General features: G+C 63.8%; 1 protein-coding gene across 1 annotated transcript; it reads left to right on the top strand.

The window, feature by feature from the left end:
- Positions 1 to 672: 672 nt before the first annotated feature.
- Positions 673 to 13,946, top strand: Pwwp2b (PWWP domain containing 2B). The gene is made up of 2 exons (XM_013021873.1): positions 673 to 2,245; positions 13,248 to 13,946. Exons 1-2 carry the CDS (start codon positions 673 to 675, stop codon positions 13,259 to 13,261), a joined length of 1,587 nt encoding a protein of 528 aa, XP_012877327.1. The 3' UTR covers positions 13,262 to 13,946.
- The last annotated feature ends 2,399 nt before the right edge of the window (positions 13,947 to 16,345 follow it).

Here is a 16,345-nt window from a genome sequence, read left to right as displayed (position 1 = left end):
CAGAGCTGCAGGCCCAGAGACAGGTGGGGGCTAGGAAGGATGACTGGCTGAAAGGCGGGTGGGGCTGGGGTGGTGGGAGGGAGGGAAGCAGGAGGTGGAAGGCTGCCGTGTAGACAGGAACCAGGGTTTGAGGAGTCCTTCCTCGCAGGCCTGGGGGCCGTGAGCACGGGGCGACCCACCCTTGGCCAGGCCCCTCATCTCTCTCCCAGGCCAGCCACCTGCCTCTTCCTCTCTGCTGTCTGGTTATCTTCACCCCAGCCCTCAGCCCTGTGAGGGGCTGCCTAGTGGGGCGCAGATGGACGGCCAGCCTCTGGGGTGGCTTCCTGGTCCCAAGGCCTTCCCCGGGGGCTTTTGGAACCTTCCTTGCAGGGCTTGGTTCTGGTGTCACTCTAGCAGGGACCCCACTGCTCCCCAGATTGGGGATTCCCAGCTTCCTCTTTCCCCGGCAACACCCCATCCTTGAAGCCCCCTGGTGGGCCCCAGCGTCTCTTGGAGGGGAGGAGACAGGTAAGACCTGTGATCATAGCAGCGCTTTGAGGCTTCTGGCCATACACCAACAGGATCCCCTCCCCGGCCTGGCCAGGCCCCATCTCTGAACACAGATATTGTGCTCAGGCTTCCCGGCAGCCCTCTAGCCCTGGGCCCTCCTTCCTCTTGGGGCCACAGGCCGAGATGCAGACACTCCCCTACCTCAGCCCACAGATCATGGGACAAAATGGCACAAGTCTGCCTAGACACCCAACGCGGGCCATGCACAGGTCCCCACCCCTAGATGGGGCCTGCAGCCTTGGGGCCACACCAGGACCCGGAGGCCACCGCCCTCTCCCTCACTGCCGCCTCTCCCTTGCCAGGTCCGGCCTCTTTGGACTGCCCCCGCTGGCACCGCTGCCCCTGGCTGACGAACCGCCCGCCATCGGCTGCCACGGCCCGGTCCCCGAGGAGGGGGGAAGAAGAGTGGCCGAGGGGGGGAGCGGCTCCCCTCCTCCTCCCTGCAAGGGCCAGTCCCCCAAGGAGACCCGGCCGCTCAAGGCCGCCGGCCCCGCGCCACCCCCGCCGCCGCCAGTGCCGCCGCTGCCAGCCACGAGCCTGCCCCCCTTCCCGCCCTACTTTGAAGGCGCCCCCTTTCCACACCCACTGTGGCTGAGGAATACCTACCAGCAGTGGGTGCCGCAGCCGCCGCCCAGGGCCGTGAAGCGGACTCGAAGGCGTCTGTCCCGGAACCGAGACCCAGGACGGCTCATCCTGAGCAGCATCCGTCTGCGGCCGCGCCAAGTGCTCTGTGAAAAGTGCAAAAGCACCGTGAGCCCCGCGGAAGTTGGCCCCAGCCCCCCCACCACCCCCAGGGGCCGCCGGAGGCTGGGCAGCGGCCCAGACAGAGAGCCCCGCAAGCCTCAGGAGCAGGAGGACGCCGACCTCACCGCGGGGGCCACCCCCAGGAGGAGCAAGAGGGAGAGGCGGGAGGAGGACCGGGCCCCCCGGGAGCGGGTCCCCCGGAGCCCAGTCATCAAGATCTCCTACAGCACGCCCCAGGGCAAGGGCGAAGTGGTCAAGATCCCCTCCCGCGTGCACGGCTCCCTGGAGCCCTTCTGCCCCCAGCAGGCCCCGCACAACGGCAGCCTGGCCCCCGAGGGGCCGCGGGACTCCGAGCCCAGGGGCAGCGGGGACTGGGTGCCCTGTGGGTCCTCGGCCTCCGTCCCCAAGCTGAAGCTGACACGGCCCGGGCCCCCTGGCCCGGACCTGCCTCCGCCCAAGATCCGCCTGAAGCCTCGTCGGTCGGGCGATGGGGAGCAGGAGCCCCTGTACCGCGCCGAGCTGGTGGAGGAGCTGAATGGAGGCCCGCGGGGGCCCCGCGCCTGCTCACCCGCTCTCTTTCCAGACGGCTCTGGCCACAGGCTGGAGGACATGTCTTCTGGAAGTTCCGGTGAGGAGGAGGATGTCCACAGGCGTCCCCAAGGGAAGCAGGAACGCGAGGCCCTGGCGTTTCCTTGCCCCGAGAGGAGAACAGGTGGCCCCCGGGAGCCGGCGCACGGCCGCCCCGGCCCGGAAGAATCTACGTCAGCCGGCTCTGAAGTGACCTCTCTGGACACCGGCGACCCCTCCTCCCGGGACCCTGCCTCTGCCGCCTCCCCGACCCGAGACGCGCGGCCTACTGTGCCCCCGCTCACGGTCAAGCTGCACACGCAGAGCGTCTCTAAGTGCGTTACCGAAGACGGAAGGACGGTGGCCGTAGGGGACGTCGTGTGGGGTAAGATTCATGGCTTCCCTTGGTGGCCAGCGCGTGTCCTTGACATCAGCCTTGGCCAGAAGGAGGATGGAGAGCCCTCTTGGCAAGAAGCAAAAGTCTCATGGTTTGGGTCTCCAACTACATCCTTCTTGTCTATTTCAAAACTCTCCCCTTTCTCTGAATTTTTCAAACTGAGATTTAACCGTAAGAAGAAGGGGATGTATCGGAAAGCCATAACAGAGGCTGCAAACGCCACTCAGCACGTGGCCCCAGAGATAAGGGAGCTCTTGGCTCAGTTTGAAACGTAACTTTGGTTCTGCGGCCAGGTGAGTGAGTCCCCTGGGGCGCTTCCTGAGCCGGCGCCTGTGTGGTGCCCGACGCACCCCTGCTGGTTCACACGGGCTGCGGCCCCTGGCTGCCGCAGGGCGGGCATCCTGAGCTTGCTTGTCTTTGCCAGTCTTGTCACCTGAGCGCCCTGATTTATAGACGAGGCCAATTATCAGCTGTGTGTTCAAAGCCAGTCTGAGGTTTAGAGCATTTCTCAAAGCCCCGTGGGAGAGTTCCTTCGCGCAGTTTGAGGAAGGGCTCCAGGGCAAGGCTCGTCTTCTGTCCCGTGCTCCTTCCCTTTCAGAATGCCGGGCCGCACCTGGTGGCTCTCCTGCTCCAGGTGTGCCACAATGCCCTGCACTGGCCGCAAGGGGCGGGGAACAGCGTGGGCCACGCCTCCGCCCCTTGCTGGCTGAGGACCTGTCCCAGCCTCTGGGCCCAGCGTCCCTGGGACCCCCGTCTCCCACTGCCCCAGGAGAGCTCTGGAGAGCCACAGGCAGCCCTCTGAGGACCCTGCGGAGCTGGGGTGTCCCCTCATAACGGATGATGAGGTGTGACCGCGGGCTCTGACCCCGTGTCATCTTGTGCAGGCGGGAGCCAGCCTGTGGGGTGGGGAGCATGGCCTGGGGCGCTGGGGCCACCCCTGCGGAACGTCCTGCGGTTAGGGCTGCTAGCTGTCGGCCTGTGGCAGACGGCCAGGAGAGTCACCCATAGGGTTGGAGGGGCACCCCGCGGGGCTGCAGAACTGCAGGGAGCTGCAGCTGCTCCAGACCTCCGCTGGCCCCGTCCAGCTCGGGGCACGAGGTGTGTCCTGCAGGGTCACCTGCTTTGCCCTCACTGTTGGGAAGACTTACTTTCTCGGGCCTGGGAGCCTGAGGCCCTGTGATTTCCTCCCCAGATTTTCAATCTGATGCTTCCCATGGGCACAGAGATGTGGCAACCTGGAACATTCTAGGCCAGGGTAGCACATCAGCCCCACCTGGGCCTCCACTTGGTCTTGGTAACGGTTACGCACCTGTGGGCCAGCCTGCCCGCTCGGGGGACCACTCTGGGGCCTCAGCCAGGCAGGGGACATGTGCTTGGGGAAGGGGCCTGGTCAGTCTCCTCACTGCTCCACCGTAGGGTCCAGGAGGGCAGCTGTGCTGTCAGGGGCCTAAGGCTGCCTGTGCTGTGCTCAACCCCCCCCCCCCCCGTGCTTGCTGGGTGCGGGTGCATCTCTCCCCTCATTCCAGGCCAGGGCCGGGTCTGTACCCTGGCTGGGGGTGGGGGCAGCCTTTGCTGGTCTCAGGCTGGGACACCCTGTGGGGAAGGGCAGTAGGCTTGAGGAGGAGTGAAGGGGAAGGTCAGGTCACTGGCTACTGGGGTCTGGGTGGGTGTGGCCCTGGGGTGCCTGCTTGCCTCTGGGCCCTCCCTTCCCCTGCCAAGCCCTGATGAGGGAGGCGGGGTGGGGCAGGCCAGCTGGGGGAGGGGAGGCTGGGGGCGCTCCCCCATGGTGGACCTCAGCTCAGCCCTCACACCACCACCTTCAGTTCTGGTCCTGGTGGCCGTGGGGGCTCTGTTCCAGGACCGGACACAGCACAGGCCCACTCAGTCAGAGGCCCAGCGTGGCCTTGGCTGCACCTGGGAGCCGGCAGTCCTTGCGGGTTCAGGGCTGGCCCTGTTTATCCGGAAGCAGAGGAAAAAATCTCACCCAACTGGTTTGCCTGGCCATCTAAACAGGCTCCTTGTCCTGGGGCCTTGCCTGGACCAACCTGTGCCCGGCAGCCCTGGTGCTCAGGGTTCTGGGGAACTGGACCCCTCCAACCTTGAGTGCAGAAAGGTGTTTGTCCTATATCTTCTTTTTGTAAGAATTAAAGGCAGAGCAAAGCCCTCAGTCAGGCGTTTTGTGCTCAGCTATGACCAGAGGCGGCCCCGCAGCCTGGAGTCCCGCAGGTGTGGTCCAGCAGCTCCTGGTGTGGTCCGGCTTTGCTCTGCCTTGCCAGCAGTGCTGCTGGGCTCAGCCCCAACAACGCCTTCTCTCTGCCAGGAGCCCACCGGAGGGCTGGTGGCCATCTGTCCTCTGGAGCCGGACACTCAGAGGAAGGAGGAGTCTGGGGGCTGGGCTCACCGGTGGGGCTGCCGTGCCTCCAGAGGCCCTGCTGCCTCCTGAGCATCAGGAAGAGCCCCCCAAGACGTGCTGTCCCAGAGATGTCCTTCGCTCGCTGTGACAGGTGGCCAGAGGCTTTGTTGGGGGAGGGGCAGGGCTGGCCTAGGCAGCTAGGCATGGGATGGGCCCCAGGACAGCGCCACCTGTGTGACGCACCTGTGTGACTTGGGTTCCCCTCTGAGCCCTGACGCGGGCGGGAGGCCGGGCCACCCCCAGGTTTTCTCACTGTCCTGGGGTGACAGCAGTGCTTGCCTTGCCGGTGAGCCAGTGAAACGTCCCCAGTGCTGTGTCACACCCAGGGCTTGGGAACGGCCTTTCTCCAGCCCCTCGCAGGGCTGTGCCCGAGGGCGGCGGTGTGCTCTCAGGGCGGGGGGGGGGGGGGGGGGGGGCGGGGCCGGGGCCAGGGAGCCGGGCCATGGCTGGTGCCAGCTTCTGGAACTGGGGTGCTCCCCTCTGTGTCCCAGTGACACTCCGACCTCGGGGCGGCTTCAGGCAGCTCTCCAGGGAGGTGTCTGGGGCTGGCTGGAGAGATCTCTCAGGGGACCGTGTCCTGGGCAGGCATGCTGCTCCCACCCTGGCCAGGCCCTCCAGCTTAGCCATGCCAGGAGGGGCCGTCCTGAGCCCCTGGCCCCGAGGCCACGGGCCTTGGCCCCTCATCCTGTCTTCCTGCTCTGCCTTATCTAACCCCCACCCATGTGCGAGAGCCAAACTCTCCACCAGTAGAGGTGGCAGAGATGATACCCAAAGTTGGGCAGAAAGATTGTGGGCCCCAGACAGACAGACAGGAGACGTCTGTGAGTCACAGTCTGCAGGTCAGTGATAATCACCTGGGCCTGGCCAGGAAGGAAGGGACTGGAAGCAGGGCCTCAGCGGGCATCCCGAGCTGGGCTGGCATCCGGGAAGGCTTCCTGCCGGAGGTGACATGCTGAAATCACGAACGAATGGTCAGGAGGAGGGGGGCAGAAGAGCGTGTTGCGGGCAGAAGGACTGCTGGGGCATGTCCTAGGTGGGCTCAGCCTACACCCGTGTCAGACCTAGACTCTGGCCTCACCCCAGGGGCCAGGAGGAGCCTGGAGGGCGGTGAGCAGGTCCCATGGGTGCCCAGTCCACCAGCTTCAAGGAGAGGACACGGGAGGACTAGGGTCGGGCTGGAGGCATCTCAGTCAGAGAGGTCAGACCTCAGGAGCCAGGGGCTGAGGCTGGAGTGGGCGATCTGGAAGGGGGGAGGGAGAGAGGAAGGGAGACCCCGGAATGTTAGCTAGGGGAGCGGCCCTCAGAGCCACAGAGACAGGAGGTGACAGGAAGAGGACAGGAGTTGGGGCAGGAGGGGCTCTGCTGGAGCGTGGCTGGTGCAGCCGCCCATTCCCAGAGGAGGCTTCAGGGCCAGCACAGTGAAATGGGGCCTTGCCTGCTCCACAGGAGAGAGGGAGGGAGGCCCGGGCTCAGCCTGAGGACTGGCTAGAGAGGCCACCTCACTGAGCCGCACAGCCACTGGCTCCAGGGGCAGCAGCCCTGTCTCCTGCAGGAGCTCCTGCGGCCCGACTGGGCTTCAGTATTCCGCTGCAGGTCTCCCAAGTCCAAGTCTAGACTCAGGCGCAGGCCGGGCCGGCCTCCCCAACACAGGAACTTCCGCCCCTCCAGCTCCTGCTGGCTTTACGCACTGCTGCCTTGTGGCCGTTCCCTGGGATGCCACCTCTGTGGCCTTGGTCTTGTGGCTTCTTCTCTTCAGTTCAGAACCTGCCTCTGTCTAAGCCCCCGTGGCAGGTAGGGCTCGCCTGCATACTTAGTGTAATTTACCTCAGGTCTTCAGTCACCTGTGCCTGGAGGTCCCACAGGTGGTGGCTTTCCACTGCAGGACGAGGACCTGTTTCTGTGGCCTGCACACCCCTCTCCTGTGCACGCAGTCAGGGCTCCTCACGGGCTCTCCCTGGACGTCTGTGCCACTCCCGAGTGACGGAGGGTGGCCCTAGGCCCAGGCTGCCCCAGGGCCCACAGGGCACCTGCAGACCAGGCAAACTTCTGCCCAGGCTGACCCAGGGCCCACAGGACACCTGCAGACCAGGCAAACTTCTGCCCAGGGGCTGACCCAGGGCCCACAGGGCACCTGCAGACCAGGCAAACTTCTGCCCAGGCTGCCCCAGGGCCCACAGGGCACCTGCAGACCAGGCAAACTTCTGCCCAGGCTGACCCAGGGCCCACAGGACACCTGCAGACCAGGCAAACTTCTGCCCAGGGGCTGACCCAGGGCCCACAGGGCACCTGCAGACCAGGCAAACTTCTGCCCAGGCTGCCCCAGGGCCCACAGGGCACCTGCAGACCAGGCAAACTTCTGCCCAGGCTGACCCAGGGCCCACAGGGCACCTGCAGACCAGACAAACTTCTGCCCAGGGGCTGACACGAGTCCAGTTCTGCAGGATGGGATGCCAGGGGTGACGGAGGCCCCTGTTCCAGAAGGATCCGTATTGGCTGGGAGGGAATTGGGCAGCTCAGCGTGGGCGCCAGCTCTGGGCAGCCGTGGCTCCTTGCACCTTCTGGCTCATCCTTCTGAGTTCTCCTGGGAGGACTGATCCTCATCAGGACCCAGCGCGGGTGTGCTCCACCCGCCAGGGCATGTGCTCAGTGCTGCCGGAGGACCCCTGGGTGGACGCCACCCTGCCCTCTCCAGTCTCTGAGCTGAACGGTTCAAATAAGCTCTGATTTCCTCCAGCTCTGAATAAAACTACATCTGCTCCTGGGGGCAGGTTGTCAGCTGACTCTCTGCCATTTTCAGGGCTCTGGGTCCCTGGGAAGGCTGTAATTATTTTGTTCCAGAAGGAAGCCAGGGCCTGTAATTCCAGGCCTACTGTGGGGCCCGTCCCATCCCCCACTCCCCAAGGCCTGGCCCCGCCTCCCGAGCACTGGGGGAGGGGCACCTCATTCACACTTGCCTCCGGGAGTCAGACCGGGCATCATGGAAGATGCCCCTTGGGTCTGCACCTCAGGACCAGGCTCCCTCCAGGGAGAGGACTGCGGCTGTGACTCAGTCCCTCCACACCTCCAGACTCTCCCAGGTGCTGCTTGTCGGAGGCTCAGGCCCACAGGCCTCTCCTCGGCCGCCCGGCGTCGGCGGGCATCCTGCAGGGTCGCGCGTGGAGGCTGGCATCCGAGCTGCCCGGGTCCAGTCTTCTGCCTCCACGCTGCCTGGCTGCTGCGTCGCTCACTGGCCTGTCCATGAGGCCTGGCCGCGCTCACTTGTGGTTTCGGACAGGACCGCAGGACACACATCCATGTCGTGCTGGTGGTGTTCACCTCAGCAGGTGTCCTGTTGGCCCTCTGGCTGGCCGGTCAGCCCCGGACCTACCGTGATCAGTGTCCAGTAGTGGTGTTGCCTCCTGCCTCCAGGCCTGAGCTCAGCCCCCTCCCAGGGCCCGCCCCCCTGCCCCCCGCTGGGGCCTGGATGCCCGGCTGCTCGGCCAGTTTGCTGATGGTTTTGGCCTTTGCTGTCCACAGCTGGGATCGCTGGGTTTCCCTTACAACAGGAGCTTTGGCTCTTAATGATACCAACAGAGTTACTGGTTTTACATATGTAGAATGCTGTTTTTAAGCATGCCTATGTGATCTATAGTACGGTTTTGCTGGAATAAAACTTTTCAGAATAAGGAGCACTAATGCCACGTGCTCGGGGGCTGCCGCTCAGGCTGCCGCGGGCGACAGCTGGGGACCAGGCCCAGGGCTCGCAGGGAGCATGTCAGTGCCCCCCCACACACACACCTGGGCTTCGGGGCCATTGGGACAGCCCTAGGGTGAGGTCACCACACAAGTTGGGTGGTTTCAATTTGCTTTGTATTTCGAGCTTTCGGAGTGTTTTGTAAGTCTGTGAGCATATCCGTGACTCCCAGCCCGACTTCCCTCGGAATCCCTCTGTCTGTCTCCTACAGTTGGCGTTCATCTGGTTCTAGCACACGCAGGCTTGTGCCCGCTGGCCCGAGGCCTGCCCAGCACCCCTGCCCAGCGCCCCTGCCCCGTGGCCCCCCTGCAGGGGCGGGGGCTGGAGGCTGGGCTGCCCTGGCCTTGCCTGGTGGGCTTCACTGGGGTGGGCGGCCGGCCTTCCTGGCTGTGGGGAGGATAGGGCCTCACAGGGAGGGCTCCAGAGGGCGGAGTGGGTTTGCGTCTCCACCAGGTCAGTTCTTGAGAAGGTCAGTATCTTGGGTCTGGCAGCCCAGGCCGCCAGGCCCGCTCCACAGCTCCGGCCTCAGGGAGAGGCCAGCTCTCAGCTCACGGCCTGCTCGTCCTGCTCGCTGCCTGGAAGGCGGGTCATCAGCTGACTGCTGCTTTCAGGGACACTGTGCTTTCCAGAAGGATCCAGGGAGGGAAGGCTGCTTTGAAGGCCATTGCTGCGGGGTGGGGAAGGCGGGTTGGGGGCTACCTCTGCTTCTGGTCTGTGGAGTTTAGCTAATAAGGATGGCTGCTAGTGGCTATGTGATGACATTTCCAAAGGCTGTGCCTGGTGGGGGCAGGGAGACCTGGGCATTTTTGTCTCTTGGGGCTGCATGATCTTTGCAGTGAAGCTCTGCCTTGCTCTGAGCCCCTTCTGGGCCCTGAAATGATCAGAAGGGCTAGGAGGAGAAGGCTCCCGCCGCCATCTCCGCAGAAGCTGCCCAGGGCCAGGCGCGCAGCACTGGAAAGGAAAGGAAACCCCCGCAGGCGGGTGGGTTCTAGGGCTGGACGCCGCCCTCCTCAGGCAGCTCCAGCCTGGCCATTTGCCAGCCCAGGGAACCGTGGGCAGGTGGAGTCCACGGGGCTTGAGCGCTGCCTGGGCTCTGAGAGTCCCAAGGCATACTCACCAAGCAGCCACATGTGCACGGGTGCAGGGCCCCCAGAGGCCCCGGGGGAGGGCTGCTAACCCGAGGGTGCTCGCTGTGACCCCCGCACACAGCACATGCCCCTTGGTGAGTTTAGTGCATCCTGATTCTCTCCTCCTCAGGCCTGGACTGCAAGGTCCTAGGATTCCATGGATTTCCTACCTCTTCCGTCCATTTGCAGTCCACACACACACATGCATGCACACACTGCACACATGTACATGCACACACTATGCACATATGCATACGATTCAAACACATCTCTGTCTTGCTCCTGGAGCAGCTGAGGCTGGCTGGGCCCCTCAGGCAGTTCCTGCTGGGCCCCCAGGGGCAGGGTGGACAGGGATGCAGTTGAATGGTATTCCCACGCAGATGGACAGACGCAAGGCCTTTGCCGATGTGTGGCGTTAAGGTTAGGCAGCCCCCTCCTCCACCCCCTTCCTGACACGGAGGAGGACTCGTGAAGACTGAGGCAGACGATAGTGACGGCCGCCACAGACCATGCATGCCACGGACCCCCGGAAGGCTTCCTGGGGCCTACAGGGAGCCCAGCCTGACCGCACCGGGCCCGGTGCTGTCCCACCTTCCCCAGCCTCAGGACCGCGACGAAGGCTAGACCTGGGCACACCTGCCACCCCTGGGCCTCACACTCACCCGGGGACTTGTCACACAACATGGAGCCGGCGGGGGGGGGGGAGCCCGTGACAGCCGGACAGAGCATGGTGAGACTCGCCCCCTGGGCAGCAGATGGAGAGCGCGGCTCAGCAGCGGGAGCACGCTGGCCTGTGCCCAGGACCCCCTCTGGGCTTGGGGGCTGCTGCTGGCCCAGATGGGGTACTCGGTCTAGGCGCATTCTCGTATCACTAAGAACACATGGTGCTGTAAGCCGTGAACTGGCGTCATGAGTGTTTGGCTGCAGGGACATTTTCCCAGGAGCCCTGAGTCGGGGCTTTGGCATGGCTGGGAAGGGGCTGCTACCGTCCAGGGTGCCCTTCGGTGGGTGGGGCGGGGTGTCCTGGGTGCTTTCCTGCCCTCCCCAGGGAGCAGGGCAGCTGGGGTGTGTACGGCGTGAGGCGACCTCATGTCTGATCCCTGCAGTGGAGGCCGGGCTGCTTCTGCTCAGCTCTCCCTGACGTCCAGCTGTCTGGGGAGCCACCGGGAGTGAAGCCCTAGTCCAGCCATACCTCAGTGTCTGTGGCTGCCCTCTCAGACCCAGGCCACACCCCGGGGACGGGGTGCCTTGTCCTAGCCTGCAGAGGGGCCCTGGGCGAAGTCGGAGCTTGTGAGCGACCCCGGTCTCCCTGCCTGCATTGCTGGGCCTCCTGGCCCTTCCTCGGAGCAAGACGCCAGGCTGGCGGCTCATCTTTCACTTACTGGGCATGCCCAGAGCATGGCTTCCCTCTGGTGGCCTCCATGCCCTCCCTTGCCTCTCCTGGGCAGGGAGGGGTAGGAAAGGGTCTCGACAGCTGTCCCGGGGGGCACTGAGGAGATGTGTGTCCACTCCTGTCTGGTCTTCAGAGGGGAGGCAGCCTTCCATGTTCAGAATGTCCCCCCACACCCACGGCCCGGCCTTCGGGCAGTCCCGTGAGCTCAGACAAACAGGTTGGGCAGCAGTAGCTGGAGTTTCAAGTCAGAGTCCAGGGAGTTTATTGTTTTGTTTTCTTCACAAACAGTGTGTCCTGGGAAATGAGGCCAACAAGTGCCCTGGCCCAGCCTCCCTGGAGCAGGGTGGGCCCAGACACACCACCAGCTGTGATGCCCAGATGGGCTTGCTTTCTGAGAGATCACCCCCCAGTGCCTGTCCTTATCACCTGGGTAGACCGAGTCTTGGGTGTACTTCCCAAGACAGGACAGCCTGTGTGCTGGCCATGTGGGGGGCCGGGCAGCGCTCCCCGCCAGCCAGGCCTGGGCCCCGAGATGGCCTCATGCTGTGCTTGAGGAGAGTCTAGCTCACAACCCACTATGTCTAGAGTATGGGTCACCGGGGAGACACGGGAAGGGATGGTCACGTTGCCCTCCAGTGCCCAGCCCGTTCTACCTTATGCTGGGTGCAACATGCTCTGTGTGCCAGAAGACTGCTGTGTGGAGTCCAGCCATCTTTTCACCCCATAACATGCAAGTGTCACCAAGCAAGGGGTAACCTTACATCTGTTTTCCGTGACACCTGGTAGGCCTCTTCTGGGTCAAGGTTTTGACCTGAGCAGATCCTGGCTGGCTGGGGCACCCTCTGCCACCTCCCGGCACTCCTGGTCTCGGGGACCCTATGGTATTCCTCATGCCTCCGCTCCAGCCCCCGGGAGCCCTACAGGGACTGTCCACCCTGCTTGGATGTCCAGCAGCCAGTGAGGCCTTGTGTTAGGTCTGCCACATGTCCACCACACTGGAGGGGGAGTGGGACTGTGGTCATCCCCTACCCTGCATTCCGTGAGCGGTGTGTGGAAGAGCTGGTCAGGATGGGGGCGCCGAGCCCCGCCTGCTGGGGTGGGGAGACTGCTGGGGTGGGAGCCTGGTGGCGGCCCCTCCGGAAAGACCTGGAGGCTCTCTTTCACCCTCCCTGCCTCAGAGTTCCCCAGGGTGTGGCAGGAAGGCTCTGCCTGTCAGAAAGATGTTCTAACACGAGTCCTTTTCCTTTTTGACTGTGTCGGTGTTATATGTAGCTCCGTTTTTCAAGCCCACGAGTAGTATGAACCGTACTACGTGACGGAAGGCTGTTTCTAGATTCTTTGGGTTTGGATGCTACTTGTGGACTTCTTCCTGTGGAAGGAGGTGGTTCGCGTTCTTAGATTCCCTCCTGGCCCAGCATCAGGACGTAGAAGCCGACCTTGGCTGAGGGGCGGTTCAGTGTTCAGCTGCAGGCCAGCGGTGCAGATGGCGACAAACCTATTTTGGTCCAACTGTTGGTCCTCGGCATGGGTCTCCCCCTCCCATTCTGCCTCCTGAGCGTCTCTGTCCATCCTGGCACTCAGAAGCCTCAGTGCCTTCATCCCCATGAGGTATTCCTTTTAGTGCAATGCTGCTGACAAGCTTCTCCGAAGCAGAGGCTTCAGACGTGCTCGTTAGCTATTGCTCACTATTCCCAGTGCTCACTGGGCAGGCTGGAGCAGCCAGAGCGCCTGCATCGTGTGCCAGCCGCATACGAGTATGCACGCACACACCAGTGTACCCTCCCTCCCCCTCCCCTCTTTCTCTCTCTTCCCCCCTCCTCTTTTTCCCCTCTCTTTCCCCCTCCTCTCTCTCCCCCCCTCCCCTCTGCTTTCCTGTCCTTCCCACTCTGGGGCTCCCTGCGCTGGGGATGGCAGATGGGTCTCTGGGTTGTCCACGCCCCTGTGCTGGGGGCCAGGTCCTTTCTGGGGTCCCCAGCCCTCAGGTGCATGAGAGGCCCCCATAGTCACCATGGGTCTCCTGCACAGTGAGCACGTGGCAGAGGACGCCAGCCAGAGGCTGTCCCCAACGCCCCTGTCCAGTCCTGCCGTGGCCGGGACCCTGTGGCCCAAGGCCTCAGCCACCTCAGACCCGCGCAGCGCCTGGCACCCAGGGCGGAGTGAGGCACTGGGATCGGTGGGCTGGGGGCCCTCGGGCTCCCCAGTGAGCCACAGAGCTCAAAGGAGAGGCTGAGTGACTGCAATGGACTCGGGCCTGGTGCTGGCCGCCCCGAGGGGCCTGTCCTCCACTGCCCCAGAGGTAACCTCTGTCCTCTGTTTTCTCCAAGGTCACCGGCGATGAGGTGCAGCTGTTATCCTGAACTTCTGACTTCTGTGAGGGCCCCTCATGCCTCTGGCAGGCTGCGTGCAGACACATGCTGAGCCCGGTGGTCAGCCTGGCGTGAGTGCCCTGGAGGAGCAGGTGCGTGCCGAGAGGGGCCAGCCCGGACAGGCTCCTCCTGGCTGTGTGTCTGTTCCTGTGCCTCAGGCTATGGCGTCTCTGGCCAGGAAACAGCCCAGACGTCCGTGACATGCTTGCTACTTCCTGTGCCGGACTGGCAGCTTCCGGGCTGGACCGTCCCCATGCTGCGTGGGGCCGCCGTGGCCCGCCGTGGGGCAGCGTGCCGGGCAGGGCCCGGGCTGCTCTGCTCTGCTCTTCCCCCTGCCGTGCCGGCGGGAGACGCCAACTTGCACGTGTGGGCTGTCCTTCCCAGCCGGGGCATGGGGTCTCTGTGCATCCAGCGAGGGGCCTGCCCGTGTCACCCACACTCCTCCCAGAGCAGGGTCCCCTGGGCACCCCAGCCTGCCAGGCCACGTGGGAGATGCTGCTATGAGTTTCCAGTGCTTTGGGGAGGAAGGGTGAAGGCGGGCGTGAATCACGCGGGTGGAGGTTGGGAGGAGAGGCCTCCCTGCCCCGCAGCCATTCCTTTCCCCTCTGCCACTTCAAAGACCAAAAAGAAAAGGAAAGAAGGAAACATGGTCTTCTGTTCTTTCTTTAACTATGAAGAAGAATAAAAAAAGAGACGTCTGTGCTGCGGGTCTCCTCTGAGTGGTGGGCTTCTCGCTGTCGCCCGGGGCGCTGACCCACGCCTCCAGCCTGCTTCCCGCCATCTCCGGCCCCCTCCAGGCTTTCTGGTTGACCCCTGAGCTCCCTGGGCAGAGCAGCCCCCTGGCCAGCGGGACGCCCGCTCTGTGCTCCTGCTGGACAGGCCTCTGTCTCCTGGTCTGCTCAGAACCCAGAGACAATGCTGGCAGCTTCGTTTGTCCCTGGTTCTCCTGAATGTTCTGGGTTATGGACACCGTGCCCTTCAGGAAGGACTCTGAGGCTGCAGCATGGCCAGGGGTGGCCAGCTGCCGGGCCCTCAGTAGAGCCTGGACATGGAGCACCATCTCTGCTGGCCGGGCGATTGTCCATGCTTCGTGTGGGCAGCTGCTCCAGGCAGCCCAGGGCATAGTTCTCAGGTCTCATAGCAGGGCACTTTCCCCATAGAAAATCTTACAAGGATCAAACCATCAGAGCCTCCCCTCCAGGGGTCCTGGGGACCTTTAAAAGTCACGGTGGGACTGCGTGAATCCTGAGAGGGGCTCTCCAGCGCTCACTGCACCAGTGCCCAGCTGCTGGCCAGTCCTCCCTGGGTTTGTCCTGAGAACCAGGAGGTAACAGCTCTCCCCTTGGGAGAAGCTCAGGCCCAGGGAGCTGGACCCCACCACAGTCCTTGGTGGTCATGTTGTGGTCTCTCAGTGGTTGCTCTGAGCTGGGTCCTGAATCCACCCTTCCTCCCAGGGGCCCCCAAGAAGGCCTGCTCCCAGTGAGTTAGGGGGCTGGGGCAGAGGTCGGCATCGTCCAGGAGTGGGTGCAGAGACCAGAGACTGGGATCTTTTCTTCAGAAGCAAACGTGAGGGTTTCTGGGCTGAATTATGCATCCCAGTGGGCGGGCCCCTGGCACCTGTCCAGGCCCTGGGGTGGGGGTGGGGGAGCCTTCCTGTGGAGGATCAAAGGATCACAGTGCCTGAGCTTGGGGCCCTGGGTCCCAGCAAGGGAGACCTGCCAGTGGCTGCCTCCTGAGCAGTCAGGGCCTGAGCAGGGAGGGAGGACCTGTCTCCCATGAGCCCCGGCTCCAGGCTCCTTTAGCCCAACTTTCTGGAAAGGCCCTGCTCTGGGGGTCCAGGAGCTCTTGCCAGGGGGCCGGCCCAGCCACCTCCGCCTCCCCAGGCTGAGATTCCGGGGGCTGAGGTTGCCGCTGAGCTCCTCTTCCACTCCGATCGCAGTTTCCAGCAGAGTGGTTTCTGGGTGCACAGGCTCACTCCAGGGCCTTGCCGTCTGAACTGCGAAGGGCTCTGGGCAGGGGCCCTGCTTGCCACGCACAGCCCGTGCAGCGCTGTGCTGTGGGGAAGGCGCTTCGGGCAGAGGAGGGCCTCGCAACACTGCGCTCCGCACGGCTGTGGTGTGGAGGCCTGGGAACTGGCAGGTTGGGATGCACCATTGGGCGGCAGGAAAGATCCACAGGCCCAGTCATCAGAGCTCCCAGGAGCCCAGCCACCGCAGCAGAGCAGCGGACGCCTGCCTGTCCATCATGTCCTAATCTTGGTGTCTGTGAAATGCCCTTCGTGTCCCTTGTGGCTCTAAGCAGAAGGATGGGGTCACTGCACTCCCCTCCACTGCAGCCCCTGAGCCTCATGCCTCTCGACTTGCTCGGGGCCCTCTCCCACCCTGGCCCAGCATCCCTTGCTTTTCCTCTTCGGTGCTGTAGGTGCCCAGGCCCAGGACACGGCCTCTGGGGCTTCCTTCTGCCTAAGTTCTCAGGGGGAGGGCCAGGCCCGTGTCCTGGATGGGAACTCAGAGCCACAGGCTGGTCTGCACCTCCTGTCCAGCCTCAATGCGCAGGCTGGGCTGGCCGTTGTCCTTAGCTGTGGGAGAGGGTTAAAGGATGCTTCCGCAGATAGTTAAAACGGAAGCAGCTCTGAAAAGCGTCAGGCTTGATAGCACACTTCTGTAACCTCCGGGAAGATCAAGTCTGAGCCCAGCCCTGGGCAAATGCTTGAAACTGTATATGAAAGATGAAAACAAAGAGCTGGGCGCACGGCCCAAGTGGTAGAGCACCTGTCTCGTGTGAGGCCCTGAGTTCAGACCCAAGAACCACTAAAATGAGGTCTACATCTTTTCAAGCAGATTACTTGTGTCTGATTTGGGGGCAGCCCACACCAGGCCCAGGAATGGGAGGCAGGGCCCACACCAGGCCCAGGAATGGGAGGCAGGCCCACACCAGGCCCAGGAATGGGAGGCAGGCCCACACCAGGCCCAGGAATGGGAGGCAGGCCCGCACCAGGCCCAGGAATGGGAGGCAGGCCCGCACCAGGCCCAGGAATGGGAGGCAGGCCCGCACCA

The sequence above is a fragment of the Dipodomys ordii genome, unplaced genomic scaffold, assembly GCF_000151885.1.
Source record: "Dipodomys ordii isolate 6190 unplaced genomic scaffold, Dord_2.0 Scaffold58, whole genome shotgun sequence".
Taxonomy (NCBI): domain Eukaryota; kingdom Metazoa; phylum Chordata; class Mammalia; order Rodentia; family Heteromyidae; genus Dipodomys; species Dipodomys ordii.
This window is presented reverse-complemented; position numbering and strand designations above follow the sequence as displayed.